This window comes from Megalopta genalis, chromosome 4 (assembly GCF_051020955.1).
Source record: "Megalopta genalis isolate 19385.01 chromosome 4, iyMegGena1_principal, whole genome shotgun sequence".
NCBI classification, from domain to species: Eukaryota; Metazoa; Arthropoda; class Insecta; order Hymenoptera; family Halictidae; genus Megalopta; species Megalopta genalis.
The window spans coordinates 30,139,742-30,155,529 of NC_135016.1; the positions used below are offsets into that span (position 1 = coordinate 30,139,742).

General features: G+C 33.7%; 1 protein-coding gene across 1 annotated transcript in view; it reads right to left on the reverse strand.

Moving 5' to 3' along the window:
• slow (epidermal growth factor-like protein slowdown) overlaps positions 1-15,788 on the reverse strand; it is a 45,041-nt gene that overhangs the window by 757 nt on the left and 28,496 nt on the right. Inside the window, exons 2-7 of the mRNA XM_033466825.2 lie at positions 7,885-7,953; positions 7,202-7,302; positions 6,306-6,401; positions 4,218-4,343; positions 1,572-1,661; positions 664-743 (exon numbers count right to left, since the gene is read on the reverse strand). Of these exons, the coding sequence (XP_033322716.2) occupies positions 664-743; positions 1,572-1,661; positions 4,218-4,343; positions 6,306-6,401; positions 7,202-7,302; positions 7,885-7,953 (562 nt within the window). The remainder of the gene's footprint in view (positions 1-663; positions 744-1,571; positions 1,662-4,217; positions 4,344-6,305; positions 6,402-7,201; positions 7,303-7,884; positions 7,954-15,788) is intronic.

Here is a 15,788-nt window from a genome sequence, read left to right on the forward strand (position 1 = left end):
TTAATACAAAATCATGTTTCAACATTATCTAGAAAGTCCGAGACATCTCTATTATCGTGGCAAATTTTTTGAACATTTTTGAATTTATTTTGAAAATTCAAGATTTTGCACAAAATCTAATTTACAGTACGTAATAAATCAGACTTTTTCGAAACCTTGGAAAAAACTACAATTTTGAAAACTTGGAGATTTTTATTCGATCATTTAACGAAATAAAATGTCCGAGGAAATTGGTGCGTCGGAAACGTTTTAACCATATTTAAATTTTTATAATGTTACAAAACAAAAAACCATTGCATTTTATACAGACTGCGAAATCATTCGAGGCAAGAAACATAGTTTTTAGTGTTAAAGCAACAAAAATATTAAAAATAGAAGATCTACCTGTTCTTTAATTAAATATTGTGTAATTTAAGTTAAAGATTCATATTCATTGTATAAAACTCCATAAGATTCGCCCAGCGTATATCGAAACATTTAAAGGAGCAGAATTCTTTGGACTGTGGTATATTCAGTATTTAATTTATATTCAAACATAAAGTAACTGCAGTAAGAAAAAAATGTTGAAGTTCTGCTTTATTCGCGTTCCTAGAAGGGTTTAAAGCAGCAAGACATATCTTTACGAGTCAAATAATGCATACAGAACGCCATTGTCCAGCATACCTTTTCGAGTTTCGTGAGCCTTTTCAGGATAATCTCGTAGTCCTGATCGAGGTCACCGTCAGCCACCTCGTTCTCCGTATCTGTAAAGGGAACTATTTAATACTACCGTGTGAGAATATATTACTACGGTGGACTTCTTGGGACGTCTTCGAGTTTCGAAATACACATAGCACATATGCAGCTCGAATGACATGACTCGAAAAACGAAATTTTCGAACTATCATTATGAAAATGTTGCGGAAATGCTTCTGAACTAATGATAGAAATTTTATGAAATTATCTTTACAATTTGCATGATATAGAACGCTTATATTTAGACTACGGATGTTATGCATTTATGGCATAGCAGAAACGCCTAAAGCATTTTCAAATATTTTTGTACTCTGTTAAACTTGTTAAAATTAATAAGAACAAAAGTAAATTGTTACATAACTGCAGTATTTTGCAATCGATGCAAATAAATTTTATTTTGTATAAAAATCCGTAGTCTATTCTATACTATTAACGTGAAATTTTATAAACTGAAACACAATTAGAAAGTTAAAATTTGTCATAGTAGATGGAATTTTAATTCTTTTGCATCCTAAATATCCTGGTAAAATTCAAGTTGTTCGAATATATTACAATAAAAATGAATTTTGAAAACTAGTTAAAAAATTGGTGTTTTTCATAAAGTTGCATAAGTGCAAAGAACGACAGTTTTTCGGTTACAATTTCGAAACTGTACTATGATTCCGAACACATGCGTGTACTGTTCATAAACTATTAGATCAACAAAATAATATTTAATTACGTTGAAAAACAGTCTTTCAATTTTCTTATAAAATATATTTTTCCGCGTTGCATCGCTTTCGTCGCAACTATAAGATAGACAAAAACGCTCAGACAGAAAAAACGTATCTACGAACCGTGCGGAGAACTCGACGGACGTTTCGTTGTCGTCACTTCATGGAAGTCTTCTTCTAGATCCCGTGCCTCGAACGCGCTGTCATCGGTGTCTGAAAAAAATAGACATTTCTCCAAATGAGAATTAAAAACGTCTTTTAGACGATTTCTTTCAGCAAAAGATTGTCAAGGTTAAATTCAGCCTCCTACCGGAAAAAGATACTGTAGATAAAATTTATTTCGCGTTTTCTCAGCCTTTTCTCGATAGTTATTTTTAAAATCCACGGGAACTATTTTTACTTTATTATACTCTGTTCAAATTAATTTATACGTAATTGTACTCAATTCGTATTAATTTATACTAAATTATATCCGATTCAAATTAATATATATTTAAATATATTTAAATCTATTTTTATATATTATAATATATACTTAAATCTACTTATACTTATTATAATGTATTTACGTTAACCGATATTCATTTATATTTATTTATATCTAACTCGATCGACCAGTTTTCATTGTTCATGGCATCAAAATTGTAATGTAAAGAACATACATAATAATTTTATTTTAATTAAATGTACTAATAAATTAAATTTTTTTAAAATTTTATTATAGGAAATAAAGTTTTAATGGAATTTTTATTGTAGATGAATTTATTATAGAATATTGTTTAATATTAGTATCAATATATTTAATTAAAGGTTATTTTATAGTAATGATTTTATTTTAATTAAATGTACTAATAAATTAAATTTTTTTAAAATGTTATTATAGGAAATAAAGTTTTAATGGAATTTTTATTGTAGATTAATTTTATTATAGTATATTGTTTAATATTAGTATCAATATATTTGATTAAAGGTTATTTTATAGTAATGATTTTATTTTAATTAAATGTACTAATAAATTAAATTTTTTTAAAATTTTATTATAGAAAATAAAGTTTTAATGGAATTTTTATTTTAGATTAATTTTATTATAGAATATTGTTTAATATTATTATAAATATATTTAATTAAAGGTTATATTATAGTAATAATTTTATTTTAATTAAATCTACTAATAAATTAAATTTTTTTAAAATTTTATTATAGGAAATAAAGTAATGTACATTCATATACATAATTTTTTTTGTTAATATACATGAATTTTTCACCATATATCAATCACGATACAATAAACGGACGCTACCGAATCCTGGATTAATTACCGTAATTACACAATGATCAAATAGCTTAGAAACTGGTTACTTCACCGACCAATGTTCCGAAAATCAATAACTCTTTCTTCAACTATTTTATAGGAATGAAACCTACGCGAACCGCGCCGGAGGTGAAGGTCAAGATCAACAATGGCAGCTAAACACAGTTTGTTTGTCCAGCGGAAATATCGTGGGCGAATCAACTCCCGTGGGATCGTACACAAAAGTCGCGATACTGGAAAATGGAGGCCAATTCAAGCGGTTGTCCGTTGACATTGAAATATACTGGTTTATGCGAGTAACGTTAAAGGTGCTGAGGTACCGAACCCAGCGTTGCTATGAGTAATTCGCGACATTGTTAGCCGCTTGCTAGGATAACTCGGAAACAAGTTAAGGGGTGACGCCACCCTTAACGGTTATCTTAAAACATCTTTTATGTTTTTCTCAAAACTACATTTTTCAACGGATTGTCACGAAATCTTCGAAACTATACATACATCTGATTTACTTCAAATATGGGGATTGTATTCTGCATAGAGTATTCTGCAATGTAGCTTACGTTTTTCTTTGATATGTCGATTATTTAATTTTTTATAAAGCATTTAGTGTTGATTTTTGGGACGAATACAGGCGGTGTTATTTTTTCAAAGTGCGGCCGTTTCTTCAATTATTATAATGTTCGAAAAACCGCGCTCTACGTTTTAACACTAAACCAACCAAGCCGGTCAGAATGACCGGCTTTACATTTTGTATTTTAAAATTGCTGAAATTATGGAGACTTTTTCATAGGAAATTATTCAATGAATTTCACAGTCCGAGTATTCGTTGTAATAAAAATTATGAGAAGTCTAAATAGATTCGGTTTTATCGTTCTTACAGAGCAACAGAAATTCGTCGCTTTTAGTGCTCGGTAGGTTTACTGTTAATTCATATGTCTCAGTGCTTGCCAACTGTTTGAAGTTACGAATTTTACTTTCTAAAAAATTGAAAGGATACACACACACACAAAGCTGGAACTTCCATTTACATTCTCTTGGAAAGACTAAATCTTATATAATATTAATATAATATATATATTAATTAATATTAATAATAATATAATACTAATCTTAATTAATATAATATATACATTAATTAATATTAATAATAATATAATATTAATCTTAATTAATATAATATATACATTAATTAATATTAATCTTAATTAATATAATATATACATTAATTAATATTAATCTTAATTAATATAATATATACATTAATTAATATTAATCTTAATTAATATAATATATACATTAATTAATATTAATAATAATATAATATTAATCTTATATAATATAAATATTAATTTAGTAATAAGTACCTTAAGTACCTTTTGAAAGAAGATTCTCGATCTTTACCTATCTCTGAACACCTCAGGGTGGTGTCTCTCTTTAGAGGACTTTCAATTTCGACTCACCGTTCTTCCGACAAGATTGACCATCTTTCTGAAGCTGAAAACCAGGCCTACAGTGGCACTCGTAGCTGCCAGGTAGGTTTCTGCAGAGTTGGTCGCAGGCCTTCTCCGTCACGCACTCGTCGATGTCTGAAACATCGTTGGACAAGTTATGTTAATCCGTTGCAAATTAATTGCACAAACGTCGCAGCTGCGACCGCGATACATCGCGAAATCCTTCGGTTTCCGGGCACCGGTGTTGCGCAAACAGAAGTCAACGTGATTTCCGTTGAACCAGTGAATTTCTCGAGGCAGACCCGAGGATTTCAATGAATAAATTATGGAAATTTAAATTAGTTACTAGGCTGATCTCTGTTCGAGAAAACGCGCGGAGGGGGTGGGGGGAGGAGGTCGCTGTTATCGTTCGTGCCAACTCGTTTCTCCGTTTACGCAGAAGATATTAAGAAAAGCATTAAAACTTGTTCGCGGATAATAAGATCAAGGTTTAATTGCTATGCGCCGGGTGCAGACAAACGCTTAAGCGCAAGTGAAAAATCGGATTCTTTCAAATGTATTTATTGCTTGCTGCTTTTGCGCGCAGGGTTATTCGTGCGATTTTAATAAATCACGTAACTTTTCTCGTTGGAAAGATAATGTTACGGGTAAAAGATAATTGGTTTCAAGATGGACTACACGCGATCATATTTTTCTTAGAAGTAGAAAGTTATTTGCGCTATTATGTGGAACTAAATTAATTCTCTCTTGGATAAGCTTTAACTAAAACGTAATTCGTGTAAAAATGTTCAAGCGACTGGTGCTTTTGTTGGTTAAAACATTCTTTTTGTTTCTTTGTCCTATTTCTGAGACACGACATTATTTGTGCAAATATAAAAATGTTTGTCCTAGTAGATTCGATAGGTCCTGTAAAATGCAAAAATGTTGAAAGACTGCTTACCACGTTTGACAGTGTAAGTTCGTTCGTAAGTTTGTTCAGTCGCTATATACAATCTAAATTTCCGAATCAAAGATCATTTAAATAGACCGTGCATAGTACTAAGGATCATTGAATTTACCCTAACGTCAGCTATAATACGTAATATTATGTATTCAAAAGGACATTGTGCCATTCAAATCCGCTAAACCCACATGCGGGATAGATTACTTTCAGCTCGTAATTAGAACGTTCTCAAAGCATAATAAAAACGCTCATAAATCTATCGAAAGCCGTCCACCGGTGGACATCACAATACGCCCAGGCTGTTCAGTATTCGTGCAATGCTATCGGGCCGCGTATCGGCTTGCATCGAGTTAATTATGCCTAACGATCCCGGGGATAGTGGGACGTGTTCCTGTTCTGAATATATCGATCACTAATGTTTTAAGATTTCAATGGGCACCATTTGTCCATTCGAGGATTAACTTCAAACGCTATCGCGAGCGTGTCGAGAGTGTTTGAAGTTAAAAAACTATCCGCTTGATAATCGATTCACTGAAACTTAATCGAAGACATCGTCGTTGATACTGTTGTAGTACAATTTCAATTTTTTAAACAGTTAACGATAATAGAAATAGATTTACATGAACGATTGCTCGTCAATTTCGATGAACTTGGAATCCATCGTTACCGTTGAACGTTTTGTGTTTCATACAAGTAATGCAATGTAAAGGACTTGCCTACACATTGACGTATAATTTATCTCTTTTCTAGTAGTATATAGAATAAAATTAGTAGATCAATGAACTAGATTTAAATAACATCCTTATTTTCTCTTCTTGCAACGAGTAATCTTTTAGTCGACAAAGACAACTTATCTTCAATTGTAAGTTTTTGTAAAATGACGTATAAAAATGCGAATAAATTGCATAAATATTCGTAGTTTAGTGAATAAGCTGCTTTCCGAGAAAGGAATTCTTCTACTATTTTATTCTGATTCCTGAATGCGCGTATAGTATTTCACGGGAAGTAATGATATACTCGAAACGGGATAGCGGATAAGCGGTATGTTGGGGGTTAAGCTTTCAGTGTTCTTGTAATGTTATTGTCTATGTAAATATTCAATTAGCATTTGAAGCGAGAATTTAGAATCGATTTGCATTCGTGCATGACATTACCTGTCTGGCACTGGTTGCCAGTAAATCCTTTGGGACATGTGCATCTGCCGGGGGCAGTGCATATTCCTCCATTTAAGCAGGACGCTGGGCAGGTAGCTGAAAGGTAATCAAGCAGAGATATCGTTTAAGTAACTTCATAAACATTAATGTCATTAACACGTTCAGCGTTGCACGAGTTTCATGCATTTCACATAAGAACCATTCGTCTTCCTGGAGGAGCTGAGCGTTGTTAATTAATAGTTATTAATTACTAAGTGGTCTAGCTTCGAGTGTTCATTATTTTCTAGTTATTAATTGCAGTAATAATGAATCTGTATTAGTCGATGTTCGCTTTACTGCGACCATTACTGTTGTGTACAAGCTAATAGCGCTCGCCAGGTGTTAATAATCTTTCTTTTCAATAATAACCTGAGAAGTATAATCGTTAAATAATCTTTATTTGTTTGATGTTGCTATATTGAAAAACTGAATGTGAATCGTTGATTTTTACGAGATTATTATACAGGTAATAATATTATTATATTATATAATATAATATATTAATAATATAATATAATAATATATTAATATATTAATAATATATATATATATATATATATTATAATATTATTATACCGGTAAATAAATTCAAATTCCCGTTATCGAAGTCTTTGACACATAATCTAGATCTTGCACGAAGATGTTCTTAGTACTTTAAAAAATCCTCGTCTACAAAGGGTTAATAAGCAATAACGTATAAAGAAAGTGAAAAATTGATCTGGTTTACATCTGTGATTTTGTGACAGTATATCATTGTTACAGTGGTCTTGAGCGAATATTGTTAATACGTATGTACTAATTCTAAATATTAATATATATATTTTGACTGAAATTATATGTTTTTGACTAAAACTTACGTTTGTTACATCCGAAACTCAACTGAGTCGCCTGAGTCCACCCTGGACAGCACACGAAACTGGCAGCCGTGTCAGTTTGGATATGAATATAATTATAGTACCTAAAAATGTTTCTTGTAAATTCTGAATTGCACGACGTGAAATACAACGATGAGCATACTTTTTGTGAACACTCTTCGAAGCAATTGTTTCAATAACATTAATTGATTAAAATAGTATTCTAATGTATACAATTATTAAGTACGACATTGATAAATGGTAATTTAAACATATCAAATCAAATGGATTCTTTATAAAGAAAAAGAATCTTATTTGAAGTAATATTTACAATATTTAAATATTAATATAGTAACAAAAGATTTTCACATTTAATTTTTTAACTATAAGAAAACCCAAATTTTCCTAACAGGCGTAATTTCCAAAATGGCTTCATGCTGTATCTAATAAAGAATTTTTGCTTCCACTAATTATTTCGTGCTTTAATAGAACAAATAGTTAACATTTATTCCAGTTTTTTTTTATGTAAGCTTTCGTACGTATTAAATAGAATTTTAATATAAGGTGAAGTCTTAACATGAATTTTGCAATTAATGTAATTTTACGCGTTATCAGACGCATAAGTATGTATATTCAATGTTTGTACATGGATTTCGAGAGTATATTTTCCAACGAATTAATTTTACCTTAGTTGCCTATTCTGGCGATGTTGAAGGGACGACGAACTAGGAACTGATCTGGTGCAAACTCGCCTTCTGTAACGCAAGTTTTAGATACAATATATTAATAATTATTCATAGTTTCAAATATTTGCGGTCTATTGCAATAGTTTATTTACTTTGTTCTTAGAAGCATACATTCGTATTTTATTCATAAGGGATAACAATAATGATTCTAACTAGCTTAATTAGTAAGTGTGGTAAAATCATAATTATAAGGAATTTAATGCGAAATCGATGGATATCCAAAATATTTATACAACATATTAAGATATCAATATATCGAAAATATATAAAAGTGTCTTATTATATTATCGATGTTATCGTTAAACTGTTATTATTATTTAAAAGTGCCCGATTATTTCTAATACTTGACCGCACTTAGTATATAATCAAGATTAATAGAATAATATGAAATAATGTAATGAATGGAAATGGGAATCGTCGAGTGAGCTTTGATTGAATAAATGTACGCATAATAGCCTTTGAAAGCGGCAGCATTGTTCTCTCGTGAAAAACACGGGTCGGTGATTTCCGATTATTTTCAAGTGCCGACGGATTATCTAACTATAAGTATCTCTCAGTGTAATTGATTTCTTGCCGCACATTTCTGCCGTTTGTATCGTAATTAAATGTTATCATTATTTGATTGTCAGAGTTGTTACAAAAGTTGTTTCAGAAACAAGTTATGATTCTTGTTTAGACGATTAATTATAATCTATACTATATCAAAGTCCATAAATAATGTTTTTTCAAACAAAAAATGATCGATTCATTTTTCACCTGCTACATTACGACCAATTGCCAAACTACTAAGCATACGAATTGTCAAAGGTAAATTGTCATTTATTCATTTATTTATTTATTAATGCTTTAAACTAGATGGTTTATTTAGCAAGTACAACATTGTTACACGTCAAAATTCTTAACGAATATCGTCCAATTAATGACTTATTCTTAGTCCTTCTATATCGGGATATTGTTGCACGATCCGTTTTTACAATGCTACAACAGATAACCCATAAGAGCCACATTGCTTAACTTATGGAATTTAAAAAAAAATTTGAGACGCCATGATCTTAATATGATTTACGATATGAATATAATGTGAGTACCAATAATATCATTTAAACGGCATTCGTACAATACAAACGTAAAAATAATATAAAAAGTGGGTACTTTTTCTATTATACTCTTTCGGTTTAGTCATCGTTGAAAGGATTTAAATATCATCAATTTCACGAAAATCAGAGTGTAGAGAGAGACTTTCTAAAGGTAGCTCGTACGAATAGGTCGTCGGTTTCAATTCTATCTAGACGGATAACGCGAAAGCGTTGCTTTATCGCGACGGGATCGAAATAAAAAGATGCTGGCAACGAATTAACGATGCGCCGACGACGTCCGCGATCGCCGTGATCGTGATCGTGATCGTGATCGCTCCTTTCTCGCGGCGAACGAACGAGGATCTCGCGTAGGAATCGCGCGAACAGGAGAAAACGAGCGATCATTGTGCGCGGACGCGCGAGGACCGTACAGTAATTGGGCGTCGAGTAGCAATCTTGCACGGCAGATCCACTTCGTCATCGTTGGCCCGCGAGGAAATTGCATCTCGCCGTGTCTCCGTCATGTTCGTTGAAACGCGACACGACATTTACTGTCGCAACAACGAACCCTGACAACGTGTCTCGTATCGCGGGACCGTTCGCTTTTCTTGTTACCGCGCCATGCCGTTCCGTTCCGTTCCGTTCCGTTTCGTTCGCGGCCGAGAGGTGCCAGGAACGCGAAACGACCGGCGAACAAAGGAGCCGATCCCGGACCAATTAAACTTATCCCGTGGCCGACGGTTGCACAATTAAAATGCCTCTGGCAAAACTGCCCCCCTGCTGCGAACGATCCTAATGCCAACAGCGCGTTACACCAGCCCGGTTACGTTTATAACAAATAACAACGGGTTTAGAAAGTATTGGTCCGACGATCTGTTCTAAACAATGCGAGATTAATTATTGAGCTGGGTTGCTTGCGAAATTAACAAGAAGCAACAGAAAATTGTGAGAAATGTGCCACTTGTGAGTTGTATGCAGGTGCGAGTCATTTCACTGTTTCACGTTAATTTTTCTTGTAAACCACGCGTTGTGTAAGAAAAAGGTTTCGAACGAAAGTTGTTTGGTGTAAAGAGGAGCATACGTGGCAACAATTAATTCCACGTTCCTTTTTGATCGAGACACGAAGGTCGCTTGACAAAATATGAAAAAGCTTATACATGTCGCTCGCACTCCTTCATCGTCTGTATGCTTGTAATGGACAACACTTGGGACGCGTTTTTTGCATTAATAATCAAATAAAGAATATCTCGATGAATATTAGTTATATATATTATATTATATTTTTAAATAATGTGTATATAGCTAATGTTCATCGAGATATTCTTTATTTGATTATATTATTTATTATTTATATATATATATATATATATATATACAAATTTCCCATTAACTTCTCCTACTATAATAAAGTTCAAACCATCCGTGTTGTACTAATTTAACATTCTAACAGCAAACCTTTCTGACAAAAATATAATATAATATATATATTATATTATATTCTTATATATATATATATATATAATTGTAAATGATTCTAAGCATATTCACTTATATTATCAATATATTATATTACAAAAATATAATATAATATATATATATATATATATTATATTTTTGTAATATAATATATTGATAATATAAGTGAATATGCTTAGAATCATTTATATATATCATCATATATATATATATATATATTATATTATATTTTTGTGAGAGAGGTTTGCTGTTAGAATGTTAAATTAGTACAACACGGATGGTTTGAACTTTATTATAGTAGGAGAAGTTAATGGGAAAAGTGATTAATGTATCTAACGTATACTAAATTATATAACTCAGTTGCTATAGTTCTTCGAATAAGCGCGACCACATCGTTGCGTAATATACATCGGTTCGGTTTAATACCAATTGAACTATTAAACTGCTCGAAATAATTGCAGCAAATCAGATACGCGTAAAACAGGTCGTAAAGTCCGTAGGTTTTGATCTTCTTATCTAACTTGCCGGATCGAACATGCCAAATACGGATGTACGCCAGTAAATAAAACGTGTCCTCCGCCAAGAAAACTGCTACGCTAAACACGAAATAAATGTATTATGCATATTAATATTATGTATATTATTATATTCTTTTCTATATAATAATTATGTATATTATTTCTTTATACTTTTTTTTTTTGATTACGCTACCACGACCTATACTATTCATTTGTACATCTCAAAATTCCACATAATGATTCTGCAGCTGTCAGTCTTGGAGAACTTCGTAAAGTTCTTTTGCAATAAAAACGAGAAAAATAATGAGGAGGGCATAATCGATCAAACAATGACGTTCTCACGTGTCTTAAGACCAGCAGGTGACGCAACAAAACGACGACCTTAAACGACGTCGAAGATGCTCACGAAATCTGCCCGTTAAGGACGAGATATGGATTATCTGGTCAGAAAGGATCAAAGGGATTAACATGCCAGGTGATTCGAGTTAGCGAATCGTGCAACTTCAGCCCGGATGTTCAGCCCGTGCAACTTCATTCTCGTTGATCCTTTTTTCATAGATCAACGCTGACATCACTCTTCGACGAAATTCTGCAGAATTTGTCTACAGCAGTCGCCTCCGTTCGAGACAGTGTTTACAAACATCGACAATGATGGAAACATTCCGCTTACCTACTACGTACAGTAAATTCGTCCCAATTGTCCCTCAGCTTGTAAACAAAAATCGACAAGTTGGTAAGAGGGGAGGATTGATTATTCGAGCCTCGCGACTCGTTTTTATAATTATTGACAATGGGTAACTATAAAAACGAATCGCAAGGCTCGAATAACCGTGTCACATTATTCCCAAATTGTCCATTTTTGTTTATAAGCTCGGAGATAAAATTGCGGAGAATTTACTATAGCATATACTGATTTTGAACAAGTGTTATTGTAACATTTGCCGCGAGTAACGTGTAAATTGAATAAATGATTCATAAATGTATCTTTACGATATGAATAATCGTAAATGAAAAAGTTAGTGACCCGTCATTTTGACGGGTTCCGTAAGTCTAGCATTAATGTTTTTCTATTTTTATTTCGTGAATCTAAAAGTGAAACATAATTCGAATATTAATAAAAAAATCGTTGAATCCTGAACAATTATGAATAAAATGCTAAAAGCGTCTAACTGACGCTTAGATTGTGCAGAAAAATGGACAATCTGGGAACAGCAGATACGATTATTCCGACTTTGCAACATGTTTTTATAATCGTTGACAATCGGTAACTATAAAAACGAGTCGCAAGGCTCGAATTCGCAAGGCTCCTTTTCCCAAATTGTCCATTTTTGTGGACAATCTGAGCGTCAATTGGAGAGACATTACTGTACTGTCGTAATTCAAAATTGCAATCATTGCAACGAATCGTTCGTATCCTTAAATCTGTTCCTGAAAATTATTACCTCCTTGCGCGGTTATGCATCTAATTTTATCGCTCGTTGCTGCGGCAGTTATTAAGTCATCTACATTTGTGCAATCGCATATTCTCGAGGTACATAATGGGCAACGCGAATGATATTCAGTGAACATAATGTGACAGGCGGTGTTCGAGAGCGATCGCGCTGGCAGAAATTGCGAATGTTTTCTTAAGATTTCGTTCTCACGACCCGCACGCACGAAATCGTTCCCGGAGCATACTACGCTCGAAGAAAAATCGTCTGAAACACGTTGTGGCGGAGTTTCAGATACGGTTCGGAGGACATTCGCGTGGGAATACTGGTTCGGGTACACAAGTGGCCATACTGAACTCAGCGCATTGATAACGCTCAACATGCTCGGTTCACGACATTGAACGAGAAAAGCGGAGGAGTTGGATGTGCCTTCGAAAACGATTTCGAAAAATAACACGCAACGGATACACCCGTTCGCGGTTTACATTTACTTGCGTTCCGCAAAGTGGTAATCGTGTTCTGCATTTAATGCGGTAACCAGCAGAAATCGTTGTACACGAGTCGATTCGAAGATTAAGAGACGTTATTTATCCGTTACTTTATAAAATTAGCTATTTTTCACGTTTTATATATTTTACGGCTGTCGAAAATATGAGAACTCTTTCGTAGAAAATAATTCAATAAGTTTCTTCGTTCAAACGTATACGTGATAATAAAAATGGCGGAATGTCCAAGTAAATGCAGTCTTGTTATTCTTATAGAACAACAAACGTTGATCGTTTTTAGTGTCCGGTAGGTTTAGTGTTAAAGTACTTATTTTAATAATAATTAGCATTTTAACGTAATAATAATTTAATAATAATTATTTAATAAAGTTAGCATTTAGTAATATTTAATAATCATTTAATAATAATTAGCATTCGACAAATTCACATTCCTGATTGTTATCGGTAGAATCTAGAACTTTTGATCCCACCCTAATATTTTCAATTATCAAATCAATTGAGAGAAAAAAAAATGCATTTCCGTGGAACTCCAGCATCTCGTAATTAACCTCGAACAATTTTTATCGCTCATAATTTTTTACAAAAATAACTACGTCAAACACAAAATTGTGAAGACATTAGGGGAATTTGAGATTATCTTTCTATTATGTAGAACTTAGGCAAATGACTAAACGAGGAAAGACAATTTCATCGGACTTACGTTTTTTGCCAATAATTTAGACAATGTTTATTATGCATAAATATCCGCAGTCTAGCAATAAGTAGACTGGAAATTTTATGCCTCTATGAAAATAATGAATATACGAACACTGTTATACTATCCTGACTGTGTAAAAATGGCCAAATGCAAGAACAAGTATGTATTTGTTTAACTTCTGCTCCGTATAATATAATTTTATTTTGTCTAATAACAATTCTTACGATGTGCGATGTACGGTAGATGTACTCCCTTATCCGAACATTTATTTTTACAATATTCTGCTATCAGAATATCGTCATCAAATCATTTGCGTTATTTAAATTTTTAGATAATAGAATGTTTTGGTATCAGGATATTACAAAAATAAAGAGAGTCTCTTAGAGATCAAAGAGAGTATTTTAGAGATTTCCTTCGATCGTCGCCGGTACAGAATCATGCGAAGAAGTCACCAGTGATAAGATCACTGTCAATTAGCGATATAGAGCGACCAAAGCCATCGTCGCGTGATGACGTTCTCATAGGTGATAAATTTCCAATGAATTACCACATTGACTGCTCGCGTGTCTACGACTCTCTGAAAGCTACTTCCGAAACCTTAACGGGGATCTCGCATGTTTTCCACTTCTGACCGAGGCTGAGGCGAATGCAATGTCGAGCTATCGTAGTCATTCGTTACAACCTTGCCTCTGACAATCTGTTGCTCGTGCAAGGTATCCTTGCCGATTTGTACCTCAAACAGGACTTCCCTTTCCTTTCCTTCTCACTCTCTTTCACTCTCCCCCCCCCTCTCTCTTTCTCTTCTCTTCACTATCTGAGTCACTACCGACATACGGTGGATGATTCTTTTTAAAAATAGGATAGAACTTCGAAACAAATAACACGTATTTTTGAATGGAAATTTTTTGAATAACTCGATTTACTTATTTGGTTATTGACGTTAGAACATGCAGGCTACATTAACCCTTTACACTCTAACAAGACCCGTTATCAACATTTCGACTAAATATAATAAACGTTGCCTATGTCTTTTAAGTGGGAGTCGAATTTAACCTTTCTATTGTCGATATATTCGACAAATAAAATTAATGCAGAGACAATAATAAATATAAAATTTATTTTTTATTTTATATATATGTATATATATACATATATAAAAAATCTATATATAATGAATAATAATATATATAATAAATAGTGCAAGGGGCCAATAAATACTGATTTTACAAGGGAGAGTAATCGCTTGAGGTTTACTCCTTATGGACAGAGTGGATCTTTATTCAAAATGAAAATGTTCTGCATTAATTGTGCGACGTGCAACGATCGAATAAAAATATATTCTTCATTTCAATAGTTTTTATACATTAACAATAATTTATCCAGTGCCTCGACAGTTTCCCATTTCATCTAACCACATCTGTCATAAATGCATAAAATCCGTAGCCCACTAATTACTGTCAATGGACGAAACGAGGGTGAATTCGACATGCAGCGTTCGTCCGTTTCTACGACGAGCAACATTGCTCGGAATCGAATGAAGTCCTAGCGCAGAGAACGAAATGTCCGATTCTGTATCGCTGGCTCGTGTCGGCCACGTTGCAACATGTTCGAATCAAGGGGACGGCTCACTCGCTTAGAAACCGACGTTAATTCGAGGAGACGATGGTCACATTTGGACCTCGTTAAGGGATTGATTTACGGCTGTTCCGTTCGCTGAAAGCCGCCGAGAAAGTCTCTAGATCGTGCGCTACCGTTGCTACGGACAGAGGAGAAATCATCGACGCAATGTTCGCCAGATCGGACAATAAAGATCGCGTGTTTATTACTGGCCGGCGACGTCGCCGCGACAAGGGTGCAAAAGCGTGTCGTTACCGTCGAAACATCGCGTACCCGCCGCGCCGCGCCCCGTGATTGCGATATACGGTTCGTTCGGTTTCAAAAAATTCGCTCGCGTATCCGCGATTACATACGCCGCGGCCCAATAACGAAGTCGAACGTTTACGATACCGTCGTAAATCGATCGCCGGCACCGGATTAATTGGCGCCGGCACGTCAAATGTATCGACTTCGCCGCGCACGCAGTGTCACGCCGTATTTTTACTTATTCGAAAATTCACTTATCAACCGGTTCCGCGATCTCG